Genomic DNA, 16,046 nt, shown 5'->3' with positions numbered 1-16,046 from the left:
CATAAACAAGACGAAAAGACAACCCACAGAATGGGAGAAGGTATTTGCAAAAGAATGAACGGGCAAAGGATTAATCTCCAAAATATATAAACGGCTCATGCAGCTCAATATTTTAAAAAAACCCAATCAAAAAATGGGCAGAAGGGCTTCCCTGGTGGCACAGTGGTTGAGAATCTGCCTGCCAATGTAGGGGACACGGGTTCGAGCCCTGGTCTGGGAAGATCCCACATGCCGCAGAGCACTAGGCCTGTGAGCCACAATTACTTAGCCTGCGCGTCTGGAGCCTGTGCTCTGCAACAAGAGAGGCCGCGATAGTGAGAGGCCCGCGCACCGCGATGAAGAGTGGCCCCCGCTTGCCGCAACTGGAGAAACCCCTCGCACAGAAACAAAGACCCAACACAGCCATAAATAAATAAATAAAATTAAAAAAAAAAAAATCGTCTGCCAATGCAGGGGACACGGTTTCGAGCCCTGGTCCGGGAAGATCCCACATGCCGCGGAGCAACTATGCCTGTGCGCCACAACTACTGAGCCTGCATGCCACAACTACTGAAGCCCGTTCACCTAGAGCCCGTGCTCCGCAACAAGAGAAGCCACTGCATTGAGAAGCCCGCGCACCGCAATGAAGAGTAGCCCCTGCTCACTGCAGCTAGAGTAAGCCCGCGCAGCAACGAAGACCCAAAGCAGCCAAAAATAAATAAATAAATAAAATAATTTAAAAAAAAAAAAAAATGGGCAGAAGACCTAAATAGACATTTCTCCAAAGAAGACATACAGATGGCCAAGAGGCACATGAAAAGCTGCTCAACATCACTAATTATTAGAGGAATGCAAATCAAAATGCATTGATGCAATGAGGTATCACCTCACATCGGTTAGAATGGGTATCATCAGAAAATCTAGAAACAACAAATGCTGGAGAGGGTGTGGAGAAAAGGGAACACTCTTGCACTGTTGGTGGGAATGTAAATTGATACAGCCATTATGGAAAACAGTATGGACGTTCCTTAAAAAACTAAAAATAGAATTACCATATGACCCAGCAATCTCACTACTGGGCATATATCCAGAGAAAACCATAATTCAAAAAGACACAGGTACCCCAATGTTCATTGCAGCACTATTTACAATAGCCGGGTCATGGAAGCAACCTAAATGCCCATTGACAGACAAATGGATAAAGAAGATGTGGTACATATATACAGTGGAATATTCCTCAGCCATAAAAAGGAATGAAACTGGGTCATTTGTAGAGACGTGGATGGACCTAGAGACCATCATACAGAGTGAAGTAAGTCAGAAAGAGAAAAACAAATATCGTACATTAACGCATATATGTGGAATCTAGAATAATGGTACAGATGAACCAGTTTGCAAAGCAGAAACAGAGACACAGATGTAGAGAACAAACGTATGGATACCAAGGGGAGAAAGTGGAGGGGGCGTGGTGGGATGAATTGGGAGATTGGGATTGACATATATCCACTAATATGCATAAAATAGATAACTAATAAGAACCTGCTCTATAAAAAAATAAATAAAATTTTAAAAAAAGATCTCACAGGCAAGCAAAGAATTGCCTGTCCTTGAACTGCATGGGGGCAAGAGGAGCAAATGCCTGAAGAAAATAAAAAATGATTCCAAGGATTCCAGGGAAGAAAACTAGTGGGTAGTGTTTTTTGTTTTTTAATTAATTTATTTATTTATGGTTCATTGGGTCTTCCTTGCTGCGCACAGGCTATCTCTAGTTGTGGCGAGTGGGTTCTACTCTTCGTTGTGGTGCACGGGCTTCTCACTGTGGTGGCTTCTCTTGTTGCGGAGCACAGGCTCTAGACGTGCGGGCTTCAGTAGTTGTGGCTCACGGGCTCAGTAGTTGTGGCTCGCGGGCTCTAGAGTGCAGGCTCAGTAGCCGTGCCGCACGGGTTTAGTTGTTCCGCGACATGTGGGATCTTCCCGGACCAGGGCTTAAACCTGTATTCCCTGCATTGGCAGGCAGATTCTTAACCACTGTGCCACCAGAGAAGTCCCTAGTGGGTAGTTTATTTTGTTCTTTTTTTTTTTTGGTAGATATTAATCCAATGTTATCACTAATCACTTTCTTTTAAAGTAGGTCTGGATGGGCTCCATTGACTGTGTTTTTTAAAAAAATTTTTATTGAAATATAGTTGATTTACAATATTGTGTTAGTTTCAGGTATACAGCAAAGTGATTCAGATATATATATATATACATATATATTTTAGATTCCTTTCCACTATAGGTTATTACAAGATATTGAGTATAGTTCCCTATGCTATACAGTATACAGTAGGTCCTTGTTGGTTATCTGTTTTATTTATAGTAGTGTGTATATCTTAATCCCAAACTCCTAATTTATCCCTCCCCCCCCCCCGCCCACTTTCCCTTTTGTTAACCATAAATTTGCTTTCTATTGTCTGTGAGTCTATTTCTGTTTTGTAAATAAGTTCATTTATATCATTTTCTTAGATTCTAGTGGATAGTTTTAATTCCAGAAAAAACTAAAAAGTTGCGTTTTACAAGGAAGATAAATAAATGTCAGACTTCAAGGTCACATGGTTGGATGGCTGAGCACAGACTGACTGAACACACCTCCTCCCTCACTCAAATGGGCAATGTTTGTTTTTCCAGGAAGGCTCTTTTGTATTATTTTGTCCAAGAGGAAACATGTCACAGTAGTTGCTAATATTCTTCTCCTCTCTTCTTGGTGAGTTGTCCACATTTCCAGCAAGATATGGTTAAAATACACTGCTACTGGTTTTCAATAATTAGCAAACAATTACAATAATCCCACCAAGAAAAAAACCTTGAAAATACACAGAATAACTACTGCAAAAGAGGTTTTCTCTGTCTTGAAACTTACTTTACTAAATAAATCTGATAGCACTGGGAATTGCTCTGGTCCTTCAATTTCTCAAAGAAGTAGGGAATAAGAGGAGAGAAAGGCTCAAAAAATGAAGGACAACTGATCCACAAATATAAAAGATTTCGTTACTCTTTGTAGTAGAAACTACAGTAGTCACAGTACCAGAAAGAAAATGAAGAACAAAAGTGAGAAAATAAACAAAAATAAATATTTGCTTGTTTTATGTTTCACAATCAGCCTCTCTTTTCTTACCAGGAGAAAAATACAGAGTGGTCTAGCTGTTGGCTAAAAGAAGTAAAAACTTAGAAATTTTAATTCAACTTCTCCTAATGTCCATCTGTCTCTCTCTCTTCCTGCCATACTATGTCCCACTCCTAGGTAGTTGCCACCAGAAATGAAAGCACGTGTGCACAAGAAGTTACTGAGTCACCCCTTCTCCAGCCTGAATGTTAGCAGTGTAACATCAATGCAGTTATTATCAAGTTACCCTAAAAAATACATAAACCCTCAAAGGCTCTGTCTTACGACTCATTGACAGGAATGGATGGGATAAGACCCAACCTCTCTCCCAAGTAATAAGGGAACTGTTAAAAAAAAGGTTCCCTTGAAATGCTCAAATTCTCCAGTTTTTAAGGGATCAGAGGCTACCAAGTACCCTAGGTATCCCAAAGGAAGAGCCAATGGCATTCTAAGCAATGAACAACAAAGTTTCCATCTAAGTTCCATTCAGAGTGACTGGAAATACATGGAGAACCACCTCCCTCCCCTCAATGTATTTTGACAGAAAGAAAAATAACGTTTTTAAGAAGATCCAAGTCATACCTATGAACATATTTGATTCATTCATCACTCGCTTATTAAAGTTCACAAAGGTTCCAATTCACTTGTCAGCAACAAAATATTCCCACAAGGAGAGACGCCCAAAAAATTGCTTTCATGCTGGCTGACACGGGTCCTAAAGAAGGAGACACCCAGCCTGACATTCGGCATCTAGTTCTTGAGGACAGAGACAGCAGGGTGCCATCCAACAGTCATTCCATAACTTAAAGCTCTCACAATCCAGAAAAAATAAAAACAAATTGGGGGGTGGGAGGCAGGATACTAACAGAGAGCTGCCCACTTATAAAAAAAAAATTTGCCAAGCAAGTGGAGATTTTTTTAAAAATACCACCCTTTACTGTCATAATTTTCTAACAGAAAGAATATTTTAAAGTCAGAAAGTAAAAAGGACATACCCTTTTAAAAGAGATTATGTCTGTTTGCCCATCACCACATCACAAGAAAATGGCTAGAGAGATTGTCACCACATGGAACGTATGTTTGGATACAATGTAGTCGGGTTGGCTACCTAGGCACAAGAGGTAGACTATGTTTCCCAGCCTCCCTCACAGTAGGTGTGGCCATGTGACAGGGTGCTAGACAATGGAATGTGAGTAGAAGTGACCTACACCACTTCCAGCCTGGCCTCTAAACCTCCCTCATACTCTCCCTCCATGCTCTTAACCTTGTGTGACTAGACAGTGATGTCGAGGGCAACATTAAGAAACCATGTGTTGACAACAGGGAGTCCTCCTTCAGCCTGCAGCCCTCGATAACTGTGGGCCGCAGAGTACTCACTACCCCCTTCTTCAACCTCAAACCACTTTGGCTAATCATGTAAGAGAGAAATAAAATAAATAAATAAATAAGAGAGAAATAAACTTCCAATATGTTTATGCCATTATACACTTTGGGATGTATAATATTATTGCAGCACCTGGCCCATACATGACTGTACTTAAAATATGGGCTATGAATTAAGGATAATAAGACAAACAATCCAATGTTTTAAAGGACAAAAGATTTGAACAGATACATCAAAGAAATATATACCAATGGTCGAATAAGCATATGAAAAGATGCTCAGCATCACTGGTCATCAGAGGAATGCAAGTACCACTTCCTACCCACCAGAATGGCTTAAATTAAAAGAAAGACAATACCAAAAGATGGCAGGATGTGGAGCAACTGGAACTCTCAAACTCAGTTGATGGAACTGTAAAATGGTACAACTGCATCGGAAAAAGGCTTACGAGTTTCTCATAAGACATTCAATTACTTTATTCACTTACCCAGCAATTCTACTCATAGGTATGTTTTAAGAGAAATAAAAGCATATGTGTACAAAAAGATTTATATAAGATTCTTTATAGAAACTTTATTCATAACAGCCACACACTGGGAATAGCCCAGGTGCCCAGCAACCGTATAAACACGTGGTGGTCTAATCATACAATGGAATACTACTCAGCAATAAAAAGAACCATGGATACATGCAATGACATGAATGAATTCTAAAACATTTTTTTAAATCTTAAAACATATTTGCTGAATGAAAGCAGCATTACACAAAAAGTACATAAATCGATGGTTAAAAAAGAAAATCAACATGGTTGCCTGGGGCAAGACTGCAGGGCTTTCAGGAAAAGACTGGAAACAGCATGAGGGAACATTCCAGGGTAATGAGAATCTTCTGTACCTTAATAAAGGAACCGAATGCACAGGTGTTTATATTTATCAAAAAGCACAGAATGGTGCACTTAATATTCGTATATTTCCTTGCATATAAATTTTGCCTTAAAAACATAAATAAGCATTGAATTCTGTTAATTTGCATGCTTAGTGTTTAGGGGTCAAGCCTGCTGATGTCTACAACTTACTCTGAAATGCACCTCCAAAAAACACGTTAAAGGATGTATGAAGGGACAGACAGATGGAATAACATGTAATAAAAAATATACAGCAAAAACAAATGTGGTGGATATATGGGCATACACTACACAATTCTTCCCACTTTTCTGAATGTTTGAAAATTTTCAAAAGAAAGCACTGGAAAATTACAAAGGCCATGTGACATATGCAAAATTCCTTTTGGTGGGGGGAGTCACCTCAAAGAAATAAGCAGTTTTCACTCAGAGCAGCTCAAGTAAGGAACAACAAGACATCAATGTGACTGCCAATCAGGACAATGTAAACAGTGTACTGAGATGCATGGGCAGAGGAGACAGCAGTATTTCAACTAGAAGTACCCAAATTATAGATGTGCTTTTCGAGCCAGCTGTTTCTCACATGGGTGACCAGGTAGGGTAAATCACCAGCGAGGTCATAATGACTTAACAACAGTTAATGATTCTCCCAAACAGTGAAGAGGCAAGCTAGTCTCAGGGGAGTCCTTTGAAGAGAATAAATTTTGTTTTATGAAAAACTCACTACATTGTCCATATTTTTTTCAGTTCACCAAGTATTCATGAAAAGCTCCATGTGAACCAGGATGCAGCAACCACTGGGTATGGAGAGAGTCCTGGCCCCAGGAAGCTGAGTTCTAATCTTGACCCTGCCACTAACTAGCCGCTTGTCCTTGATTGGTAAGATGCTAAGTCTCTCTGGGTCACTTTGACTAAGAACTCATGAAAAGTTAAATACCCTAGTAGCATATAAGGAACAAAATGAGAAATTTTCCAGGCTCTTAGAATAGGATGGCAGCCTTCTCACAAACAGGGAACTCTAAGGCAATCCATGGGAACTCAGCATTAATACTAGTTCATTAACACTAACCTGGTTTTAAGAAAGAGAGCTAGACAAGACAAGGAAAGCATGACTCTAGTCCTCTCTCTGTCATTAACCAACCACCATGGGAACTGGGCAAGTCCCTCAGACTCTCTGGGCCAATTTGACAAAAGAAGACTCAAAACAGAAGTGCAGAAACTAACACAGTATTGTGAAGCAATTATATTCCAATAAAGATCTATTAAAAAGAATAATAAATGCTCTCATCCCATCCAACCTTCTCAGAGATGCCCTTTAAGGCTCTGCACCCCAGGGTACAGGCCAGGAATGCCTGGCCCACCACCACTGGGCTGAAATCCTACTCATCTTTAAAGCGCTTGTTCAGGTGTCACCTGCTTTGAGAAGCCTGCCAGCCCAGTCGGTCACTCCCTTTACACTCTGCAGATAACCTCTATTAGCGCCCTCACCACGTTGGATGGTAATCATCTGTTTATCTGTCTTGTCTCCCAGACTGGACTTGGAGCTTCTGGGGGGTGCAATTCTGGCCTCATTGGAATTTGTACCACTCACCCAGCACTGTTCCTAGCACATGCTGGCACTCAAAGCATACGTGTTAATAAGCGCATTAATTAATCACTAAGGTCACTTCTAGCTCTAAAATGCTAGACTTGATGTTTTTAAGTGCAAAAGAAATCATGGGTGTAAAAATCTTTTTATTTAGTCGTTTAATGCTGTGTGTACGGTGCTGGGGACGTCGACATGATAAAACACGGTCCCTGTCCCCCTGGTACCCCACAAATATGAAAGCTGGTAGTCACTGTTTGAGCAAAGGCAAAGCTAGAGCCTGTTCCGACTTCCCCCCTCACGTCCTTTCTTGCAGCTGCAGCTCTCTGCCTCTTTCCCCATGAGCCTTCACTCCTGCCTCAAGCTGCGACCTCTGTCCCAGATGGCAAAAGCGCAAAATTATAAGCCAACCACCCGCGACCTGCGGCCCACGACAAATCCTGCAGGCCCGCTGCCCACCGCCCCAGAACCCTCTCCCCTCCTGCCTTTGAATGTAACAGTCCATCGGGACCGAACGGCAGCGCGCACGCACACACACACCCACACAGACACCCCGCCCGTGATCTGTGGTACAGCCCTACCGAACCGCCGCGCTGGAGAAGCAGGGGCCGTTACTCGCGGACACCTAGCTTTCTGCGCTGACCGTAAGGCCGGCTCGGAGAGCGCAGGGTGTACCTGCACGGCCCGCTGCTCCTTCCAGAGCTTCATCTGGTCGCTAGCTGGATCCCGGTTGTCCGACATGGTGTCTGGCGCTGCAGAACGTTGCAGGCTACCTCTACTCACGCGTCTCCGGCCCCGCGCCTGAAATTGGCGACTTCAGACTCTGCCCCTCAGCTCCGGCCCTTGTCCCGCCCCCCCCTTGGCGGAACCGCCTCCTGATTGGCCGCTCGAGCGCCAGGAGGGATAGGATTGGAAACCAAATAGGGGCGGGGCTGGGACTCCTGGAGAGGAGAGGTTGGGGAGGGGTTGGAAGAGGTGGGGAGCTCCGCGGCTCTGACCCCTTAACCCCGGGATTAAGGAACCTAGGGCCGGGGCCCCGGGTACCAGGACGTGACTCTCTGCTCGGTTTATCAGCATCCTTCAGGGTGCCCTGGGACGCAGCGGTTGGTCCAGTTTTGTTGAGGGAACGCTTAGGTCCTGCTGGGTGAGGCTTTGAACTCTGTAAATATGCTCTCAGCTCTTAAAAAAAAAAAGAAAAAGAAATCCTGGGTTGAGTTCATCTGTGCAAAATGAAGTTTTGTCATGTTCTAATGTTAATATTGTTTACAACTGAAGGATTGATGGAATTTGGAATAAATGCAAACACTGATTCTGCATTTAAGTATGACCAGTGGTCACACTCTCAAATGTTGCGTTATTTTTTCTTTGTCACAGATTATGCACAGAAAGACGTGCCTTTTTAAAAAACACAGAAAAGCAAAATATTGGCAAGTTCTAAATGATCTTAATAGTCTAAAATACATAGGAGGAAAATTCAACCTTTTAGACTCCCTTTTTGGTTCAGAGGCTCCCCATTTTTGAGTGTCTACTATGTGCTAGACACTGCTGATGGTTGCCAGACTCTATCACTTAATCTTCACAACAAAAAGACATTAAAGGTCAATGAAGTCTCCCCACCATGACAGTATAAACAAGCATCAAGAGGTTGGCTTGCTCCTGATGTAGAATAATTAACTAAGTTAACTAAGATGCTCAAACCCACTATTTATTAGTAGAAACGCTGGCATAGAGTTTAGAAAATCTCTTCAGTAAGTTAATGGGACTGATTTTTGAGGTGTTCGAGCAGTGCATTTTAATAAGTGAAATAACAGAATATATTTTGTGATATTCCGGAAGAAAATTGCTCAAGAGTTCAAAAATGCAAACAAGTTCTATGACTTATTCTATGAAAATATCTTCAGTGGTGTTTTACTCATGTCAAGATGCTTAATTAGATGAAGTGTGAAAGGAGGACTTGCTTGTCCCCAGCTAGAGAGATTGTCTACAAAGTTTGAGACAATTGCCTTGGCATAATAAAGCTAGGGAAAAAATAGGACTCCTAGACCTCAACAGAGATCTGTACTCCTACAACTTCTCATCCTGAGGCCACATCATAGATTTTTCTTCCACTATGTGAACCTCCCACTCATAGGGCATCACACTTATTCTTCAGATCTTCCCTTCCCTCAGTTGTTTCCATCCTCGTGTGGTCAGGGATTGCCTTATTCCAGACAGGCTGTCACTCTTTTCTTTTACTTCTGGGTTCATATCACTTTTTATGCTTGAGCTTGTCTTTGAAATGTTAGCATACTGTTAGGACTCTAGTTCAGTCACACTTGTATGACAAAGGATTTTTGTGAATAGAACTGGAAATCTAACCACTGTTTATAACATTATTTGCATGAGAATAAGTCTTTCAAGTTTAAATTAAGTGAAAGGAGCTAGGGAGGGCTACCAAAACTTTTTGCCAAGTCACGTTACAATTATCAGACCTATTAGAAAACCCTAAAGTAAGAAAGAAAAACACAGTGCCCATAGACAACTTTCAAGTATTCAATAATGTACATGATTTCTCCAGTGATTCTATGTACATCTCATCTCCTGTACCCACTGATGCATATGTCTCCTTATTTTAAAGGCCCTTTGTTTCCTGGGCCTCAGCTGCTCAGTGGTAGGACTTTTGATTCTTTCTAGTTTTCACCATGAGTTGAATCAAATGCAATTCCCTCTCCAGATCATCACTTAACTTATCTGCTTCTCTTGAAAAGTAGGCATGTTTTTGTTTGCCCCTCCAGATCCACTCTCCACCCTTCTCAATCCTAATCTGTACTCCAGGAATCTTGATTTTTATCATCCACTTGGCCCCATGATACCCTGCCTTCTTGTTGAGTTCAGCCAATGGTGGGCCGGCATGAGATGGGAACTTAGGAGGAGAGAGGGGCCAAAGGATTCATTACATCAGCTCCAAAGTCGGATTTACCACGAAGTTAATGAAGCTTAAATTTTAGAGTTCCTCACCTACACACGTTCCTTCCAAACTTCTGGGAGGTGTCCTCACAATGTGCTTACGTGCAATGTGTTTTCATAAAATTAGAATGAGATATTTAACCATGATTGAATATGACCTCGGTCTCTTTTGATTCTGAATTCCCCTCCACCACACTACCTCTTTTATCAGGTGTCATTGGAGTGACTGTAGTTATTTTTGGCATTCTGTTAAGGAGACATCGAGCTGGAGATTCATTTAGTTGGGTTTAGTGGAATACAATTAAGTGACTTGCAGTCTCTTCCATGTATAGTTAGTTATTATTCATAAAGTTTCACAGGCTAGAGAGTGGCAGAATTATGTCTGACTCTGATACCAAGCAACTGTGTGGCCTTTTCTCTGTCTGGTGAGCCTCACTGGGCCTTTGATTCCTCTATCTAAAGGCACAGTAGCCCATCCTCAGCCTCTTGCCAAAGTTTGACACTCTTTTCTCACCTCCCCTATCAAATTCCAGCACACTTTGTTGTCTTGTCACTTGGTCTTTATCTCCCACCACTGCCCTATCTGTACTCCACACTCCACTGAACTAAGATTCTTGACTTTGCTGAACCTTGCACTGCTCATCCTCTTCCCTTGGCCAGGAATTGTCTTCCCTAATCACACTTGCTTAGGTTCTTATTAATTTCTTGCTGGTTTGACATTAAAAAAATGATGATGATGAAAATAACATAAAATTCACAATACAGTATCACAGCAAGAATGGTTAATACATGTGATCAGTTCAAAGAGTATTTAGGAGTAGCCCACCACAAAAGAACATGGGAAATGCCCTGAAATTTGACAAGTCCTATATGAAAGCCAGTTAGTATTGCTTTCCCCCAATTAGACAACAATTAATGAATTTTTGTTTTTGGCTGCACTGCCAAAAAAAAAAAATCTTAGTTCCCCGACCAGAGAACGAACCTGGGCCCCCGGCAGTGAAAGTGTGGAGTCCTAACCACTGGACCGCCAGGGAATTCCCAACAATTCATGAATTTTAAATGGCATTACCAGTAGTAAGGAATGAAGTTGAAATGCAACTTTTCTAAACTATCAATAAAAAACACAAACTTTGACAAGCTATGCTAGAGGAAAGACTGAATTACCTTTCTATTCTCTCTATTAAAAATTATGACCTTTTTTGGTATATAAAGAGGTGACCAAAAAGTATGCAGTCAAAATGCAAAAAAAAAAAAAAAGAATTTTAGAGATGTGCCAGACTGTTAATGAGATATTATGCTATTTTGGGGGGATTCTGTGATGTGTATGGTACTTGTCAGATTATTCAAGTTTGTAAGTTGTGATTTCTTTTACCATTGTAGATAAAGATTGATTTTTGTGCCTAAGTATATGTTCTTTTCCTTAAAGGGGCAGTGCAAATTATATAAGCTTTGAATCCCGCAAGATCAGGATCCATTCCTACCAAGCTCACTGCCTGCCTACCCTGCCATGATTCCTTGATTTCTTGGAAGCAACCATTTCCTACAGCTACAGGTATAATTGGTTGCAGAAACCACTCTTTTTCTTTGCCTCTTCAGACCCAAGAATGGCACAGCCTACCTGACAGTCACAGGTGCTTCACCCTTTTTGTACAGTCCCTTCATGAAAATTTCCACAATTTTCCGTTCAGAGTGTGCTGTTTTTTGCAGGGATTCTGACTGATACAACTCATAAAAAGCAAAATAATGTGATGCATTTTATCTTGTTTTATTTATTTTTTATTGAAGTACAGTTGATTTACAATGTTGTATTAGTTTCAGGTGTACGGCAAAGTGATTCAGTTATATATATATATGTATGTTACTACAAAATATTGAGTATTGTTCCCTGTGCTATATGATAGGTCCTTGTTGGTTATCTATTTTTTATATAGTAGTGTGTATATGTTAATCCCAAACTCCTAATTTATCCCTCCCCCCCTTTCCCCTTTGGTAACCGTAAGTTTGTTTTCTATGTCTGTGAGTCTACTTCTCATCTGTAAATAAATTCATTGGTATCATTTTTTTTTAGATTCCACATGTTAGCGATATCATATATTTGTCTTTCTCTGTCTGGCTTACTTCAATATGATGCATTTTAAAGGACACTTTCTGGAGCTACTGCAGCACTGTGTTGGACAATACTTGTCCAACCAGCATGGTATAGGGCAGTAGTTCTCAAACTTTTGACCTTAGAACCCATTTACACTCTTAAAAATTATTGAGGACTCCAAAGAGCTTTCCTTTGTTAATGTTAGAAATTATTGAAGCATCCAAACAAAAGAACTAAGAATATTACTAATATTAAAATTCTTTAATTTGTAATTTGTTTATGAAAAGAAATAATAGCTGTCTTCGAGTCACTTTGGAAGTTAGCTAATGAGATGTCAGTATGGTCCACGTGAATGTTAATAGAAGCCAAGTTCCAAGGTGTTGAACCTCACTTCTGAAGGCACATATCAGAAAAATAAAGAAGGAAAAAAATGACAATATATCTAATTATGACTTATTTATTGAGAAATTAATATGTATATTGGAACTCTCAATCTCAACATTGCCAAACATTGCTTAAGATAGAAGGTGATTATGATGAGGCAAGCTTCCTTGGAAAATTACAGTGGTTCCAACTTTCCATTGGCTAGGAAATGAAAGAATTGCAAACCTCAAAGATACTTGACATGAATATTTTGAGCTCTAAAACAGAAAATTGTGAACAAAACAATATTATTAAATACTGAGGGCCGAAGTCCTCATATTTTTGAGAACTGAATTTAGGAAAAGCAATCCCTCTGCTGCTTACTGGCTGGCCTGAACTAAGGGCAGGGATGGCTTTTGTAACTCTCCCCACACTTTCTGGAACATGACCAGCCCACTGGGCAGTCTTATTATAGAACACCCAGTTAAACTGGCTCCCTGGGGGTGGAGCTGAGGCTGCACTTTGTCAGTTTGAGAGTAGTGTGCACCAACAACACAATCCCTGCCTTTCCTTAATTTTTCCTGGGGCTTGATCTTCTATCTGAACCCACAGAAAACTGCCACTGGCATGGGAGTGGTGATGGTGGTAGGTGCCAGGGGGAAGGGGGAAGAAAAAGCGTCAGGATCCACTGGAGAAGTCAGTTATTGTTAAGTGGGACAACATTAATACAATAGACATCTGTTCCATTGAGAAAAGACCTTTGTTTAACATATGGAGCTTTCAGTATAAATCACAAAATGATCTAACCTGTAGATGGTAGGCTGGAGTATTGGAATCCTCATCCCTTACATCAATGGAAGCTGTCATTGCAGAATTTAGTTCCCTTTGTGGTTCCGCCAAATGTGCACTAATTATTAACTTTTAGATTTATACCTTAAGAGCTGTAAGTAGAGCTAGCTCTGAATTGAAAATCGAATGCAGCCAGCTAGTAAGCCCTCAGTTGTTCAACATTCAAAAGGTTTTTATTTGGTATCAACCTGGACAGCCTCTAGGGTCCAACAGTTCATAAATTTTTATGATCCCTGCCCTTTGGACCCTATCATCTAGTCTTTCTCAAGCTAACAAGATCACAGTTTCAGGAATTAGTCAATCAACTGTTCCCGAAGGACAATCGACTAAGCTGGAAGGAATCATCCAACTCTTACAAATTAGCAATTTAAAAAGACGAGGTTAAAATCTAAAATGCATAAGGAACTCCTACCACTCAATAGCAAACAAACAAACAAAAACAACAAAAACAAACAAACAAAAAGCAAATAAGCCAATTAAAAAATGGGCAAAGACCCAAATAAACATATTTTCCAAAGAAGACCTACAAATAGCCAACAGGTATACAAAGAGCTGTTCCACATCACTAATCATCAGGGATGTGAACATCGAAACCACAATGAGATATCACTTTATACCTTTTAGGATGGCTATTATCAAAAAGAGAAGCAATAATAAGTGTTGGAGAGGATCTGGAGAAAAGGGAACCCCTGTACACTATTGGTGGGGATATAAATTGGTATAGCCATTATGGAAAACAGTATGGAGGTTCCTCAAAAAATTAAAACTAGAACTCTAATATTATCCAGCAATCCCACTTCTAGGTATATATCCAAAGGAAATGAAATTAGTATCTCCAAGAGATGTCTGCAACCCCATGTTCATTGTAGCATTATTTACAATAGCCAAGATATGGAAATAACCTAAATATCTGTTGACAGATGAGTAGATAAAGAAAATGTGGTGTATATACACACACACACACAGTGGAATATTATCAGCTCTATATAAAAACACACACACACACAAAGGGAAATCCTGCCATTTCCAACAACATGGATGAACCTGGAGGGCATTATGCTAAGTAAAACAAGTCAGACACAGAAAGACAAATACTGTAGGATCTCACTGACATGTGGAATCTAAAAAGGTCAAACTCATAGAACCACAGCATAGAATGGGGTTGCCAGAGGCTGAGGGGTGGAGGAGATGAGGAGATGTTGGCCAAAGGGTACAAACTTTCAGTTATAAGATGATTAAATTCTGGAGATCTAATGTGCATCACGGTGACTATAGTTAATAATACTGTATTATATACTCGAAGTTTGCTAAAAGAGTAGATCTTAAGTATTCTCATCATGCAGGAAAAATGGCAACTATGTGAGGTGATGGATGTGTTAATTAACTTGAATGTGGTCATCATTTCACAACATACACATATATTAAATCATCTCTGTGTACACCCTAAGTATATACAATCTTTATTTGCCAATTATACCTCAATACGGCTGGAAAAAAATAAATAACTGAGGTCCTCATAGATTATTATATCCATGTATCTGGAGTTCAAAACTAGTTAGAAACCAGGACCAGAACCCAGCTCTACGGACTCCCAGACTTTTCCTCTTTGGCGATGTTTACTTTCCTTCCCACTTCCCCACACACAAAAAAGCCTAGTTTCACATTTTAGAATCCTTATACCAGTAAATATCTGCAGACACACACAGGAAATCAATGGCCATTGACTCCTGGCCATATCGCAGAAGCAATATGTTGTTTGTCTTGTATATTTGCTGACTGCTAGAGTACAGTTGTGACATAAATTTGTTTTTCATGAAACAGTCTCTATTTTTAAAACCAAAGTTCAACAGAAAGTTGATCACATGAGAAGTATGTCACATATAACTTTGGTTGATAGATGGATTTAATGATAAATATTAAATAATGGCATTAATCTCTGCTTCAGTAAAGTCCCATCAAAGCTTACCTTTCATAAACATGTACTATTCCTTTAAGTTGGCTTTTCACATTTCCAAAAGGACTTAGCATAACCTTTGTCATAGTGATTTTTTTTCTTTAAGATATATTTCTAATTAAGCAAGTAATTCATGAGTACTTTATTGTGTTAAAACAGTCAAACTATACAGAGGTAACTAGTTAATGAAGTCACTTACAAGTCAGTATGTAATAGTGATTTTTTTATGTAATATTGATTTTTAAAATATGCTAGACTGAGGAAAAGTTGTGAAATATATTTAGGAGTGGAAAGGCAGAATAAAGTTCCCTGTTTCTTTCTTCTTCTTTCAGGCACCCAGTGGGTTCAATGTCCTTTAGCTTAGTGTACCACGTAGAGTAGTTGACAATTGTTCATAAGAAAATTGTCAAGTAGTTAATGTTCTAGTTATCACCCCAAAAAATTCATTTAAAAAAGAAGACCCAGGAAAAACACTATCAATACAAAGTATTGAATGCTTATAAGGAATTTAGGCAACACCCAGAAAGTGTATTTTGCAGGGGTAGAGGGGTTGGAGGGAGAAAAGAGAGAGAAGTGGGGTGATGGGAAAGAAGTATAGAGTAAAGGGATCTACCATATGCACAGCACTGGAGTTACTTCTACAGGCTGTCAATCCAGTTGGGGAGGATACTGATAACATTCCTCAATCATGGACAAGGAGACAAAGTTTGCATTTGTCACTTGCCCAATGTCAGATGACCAGAAGTACAAAGCCTGATCTGATTTATATTCTCTTTATTATAAATCCCATGTGTTTTCCACTACCCTGGCATTGCTGCTCCATCATTGTGCCAGGCGTGGCATATACAATG

At 40.1% G+C, this 16,046-nt stretch overlaps 1 protein-coding gene across 1 annotated transcript in view; it reads right to left on the bottom strand.

Annotated features, from left to right (window-relative positions):
* CAT (catalase) overlaps positions 1-7,825 on the bottom strand; it is a 41,157-nt gene extending 33,332 nt beyond the window's left edge. The window contains exon 1 of the mRNA XM_059931368.1: positions 7,670-7,825. Coding sequence (XP_059787351.1) covers positions 7,670-7,735 — 66 coding nt within the window. The 5' untranslated portion in view covers positions 7,736-7,825. The remainder of the gene's footprint in view (positions 1-7,669) is intronic.
* Between the last annotated feature and the right edge of the window lie 8,221 nt (positions 7,826-16,046).

This window comes from Balaenoptera ricei, chromosome 8 (assembly GCF_028023285.1).
Source record: "Balaenoptera ricei isolate mBalRic1 chromosome 8, mBalRic1.hap2, whole genome shotgun sequence".
NCBI classification, from domain to species: domain Eukaryota; kingdom Metazoa; phylum Chordata; class Mammalia; order Artiodactyla; family Balaenopteridae; genus Balaenoptera; species Balaenoptera ricei.
The sequence above is the reverse complement of the archived record's forward strand: the minus strand, read 5'-3'. Positions and strand labels throughout refer to the sequence as shown.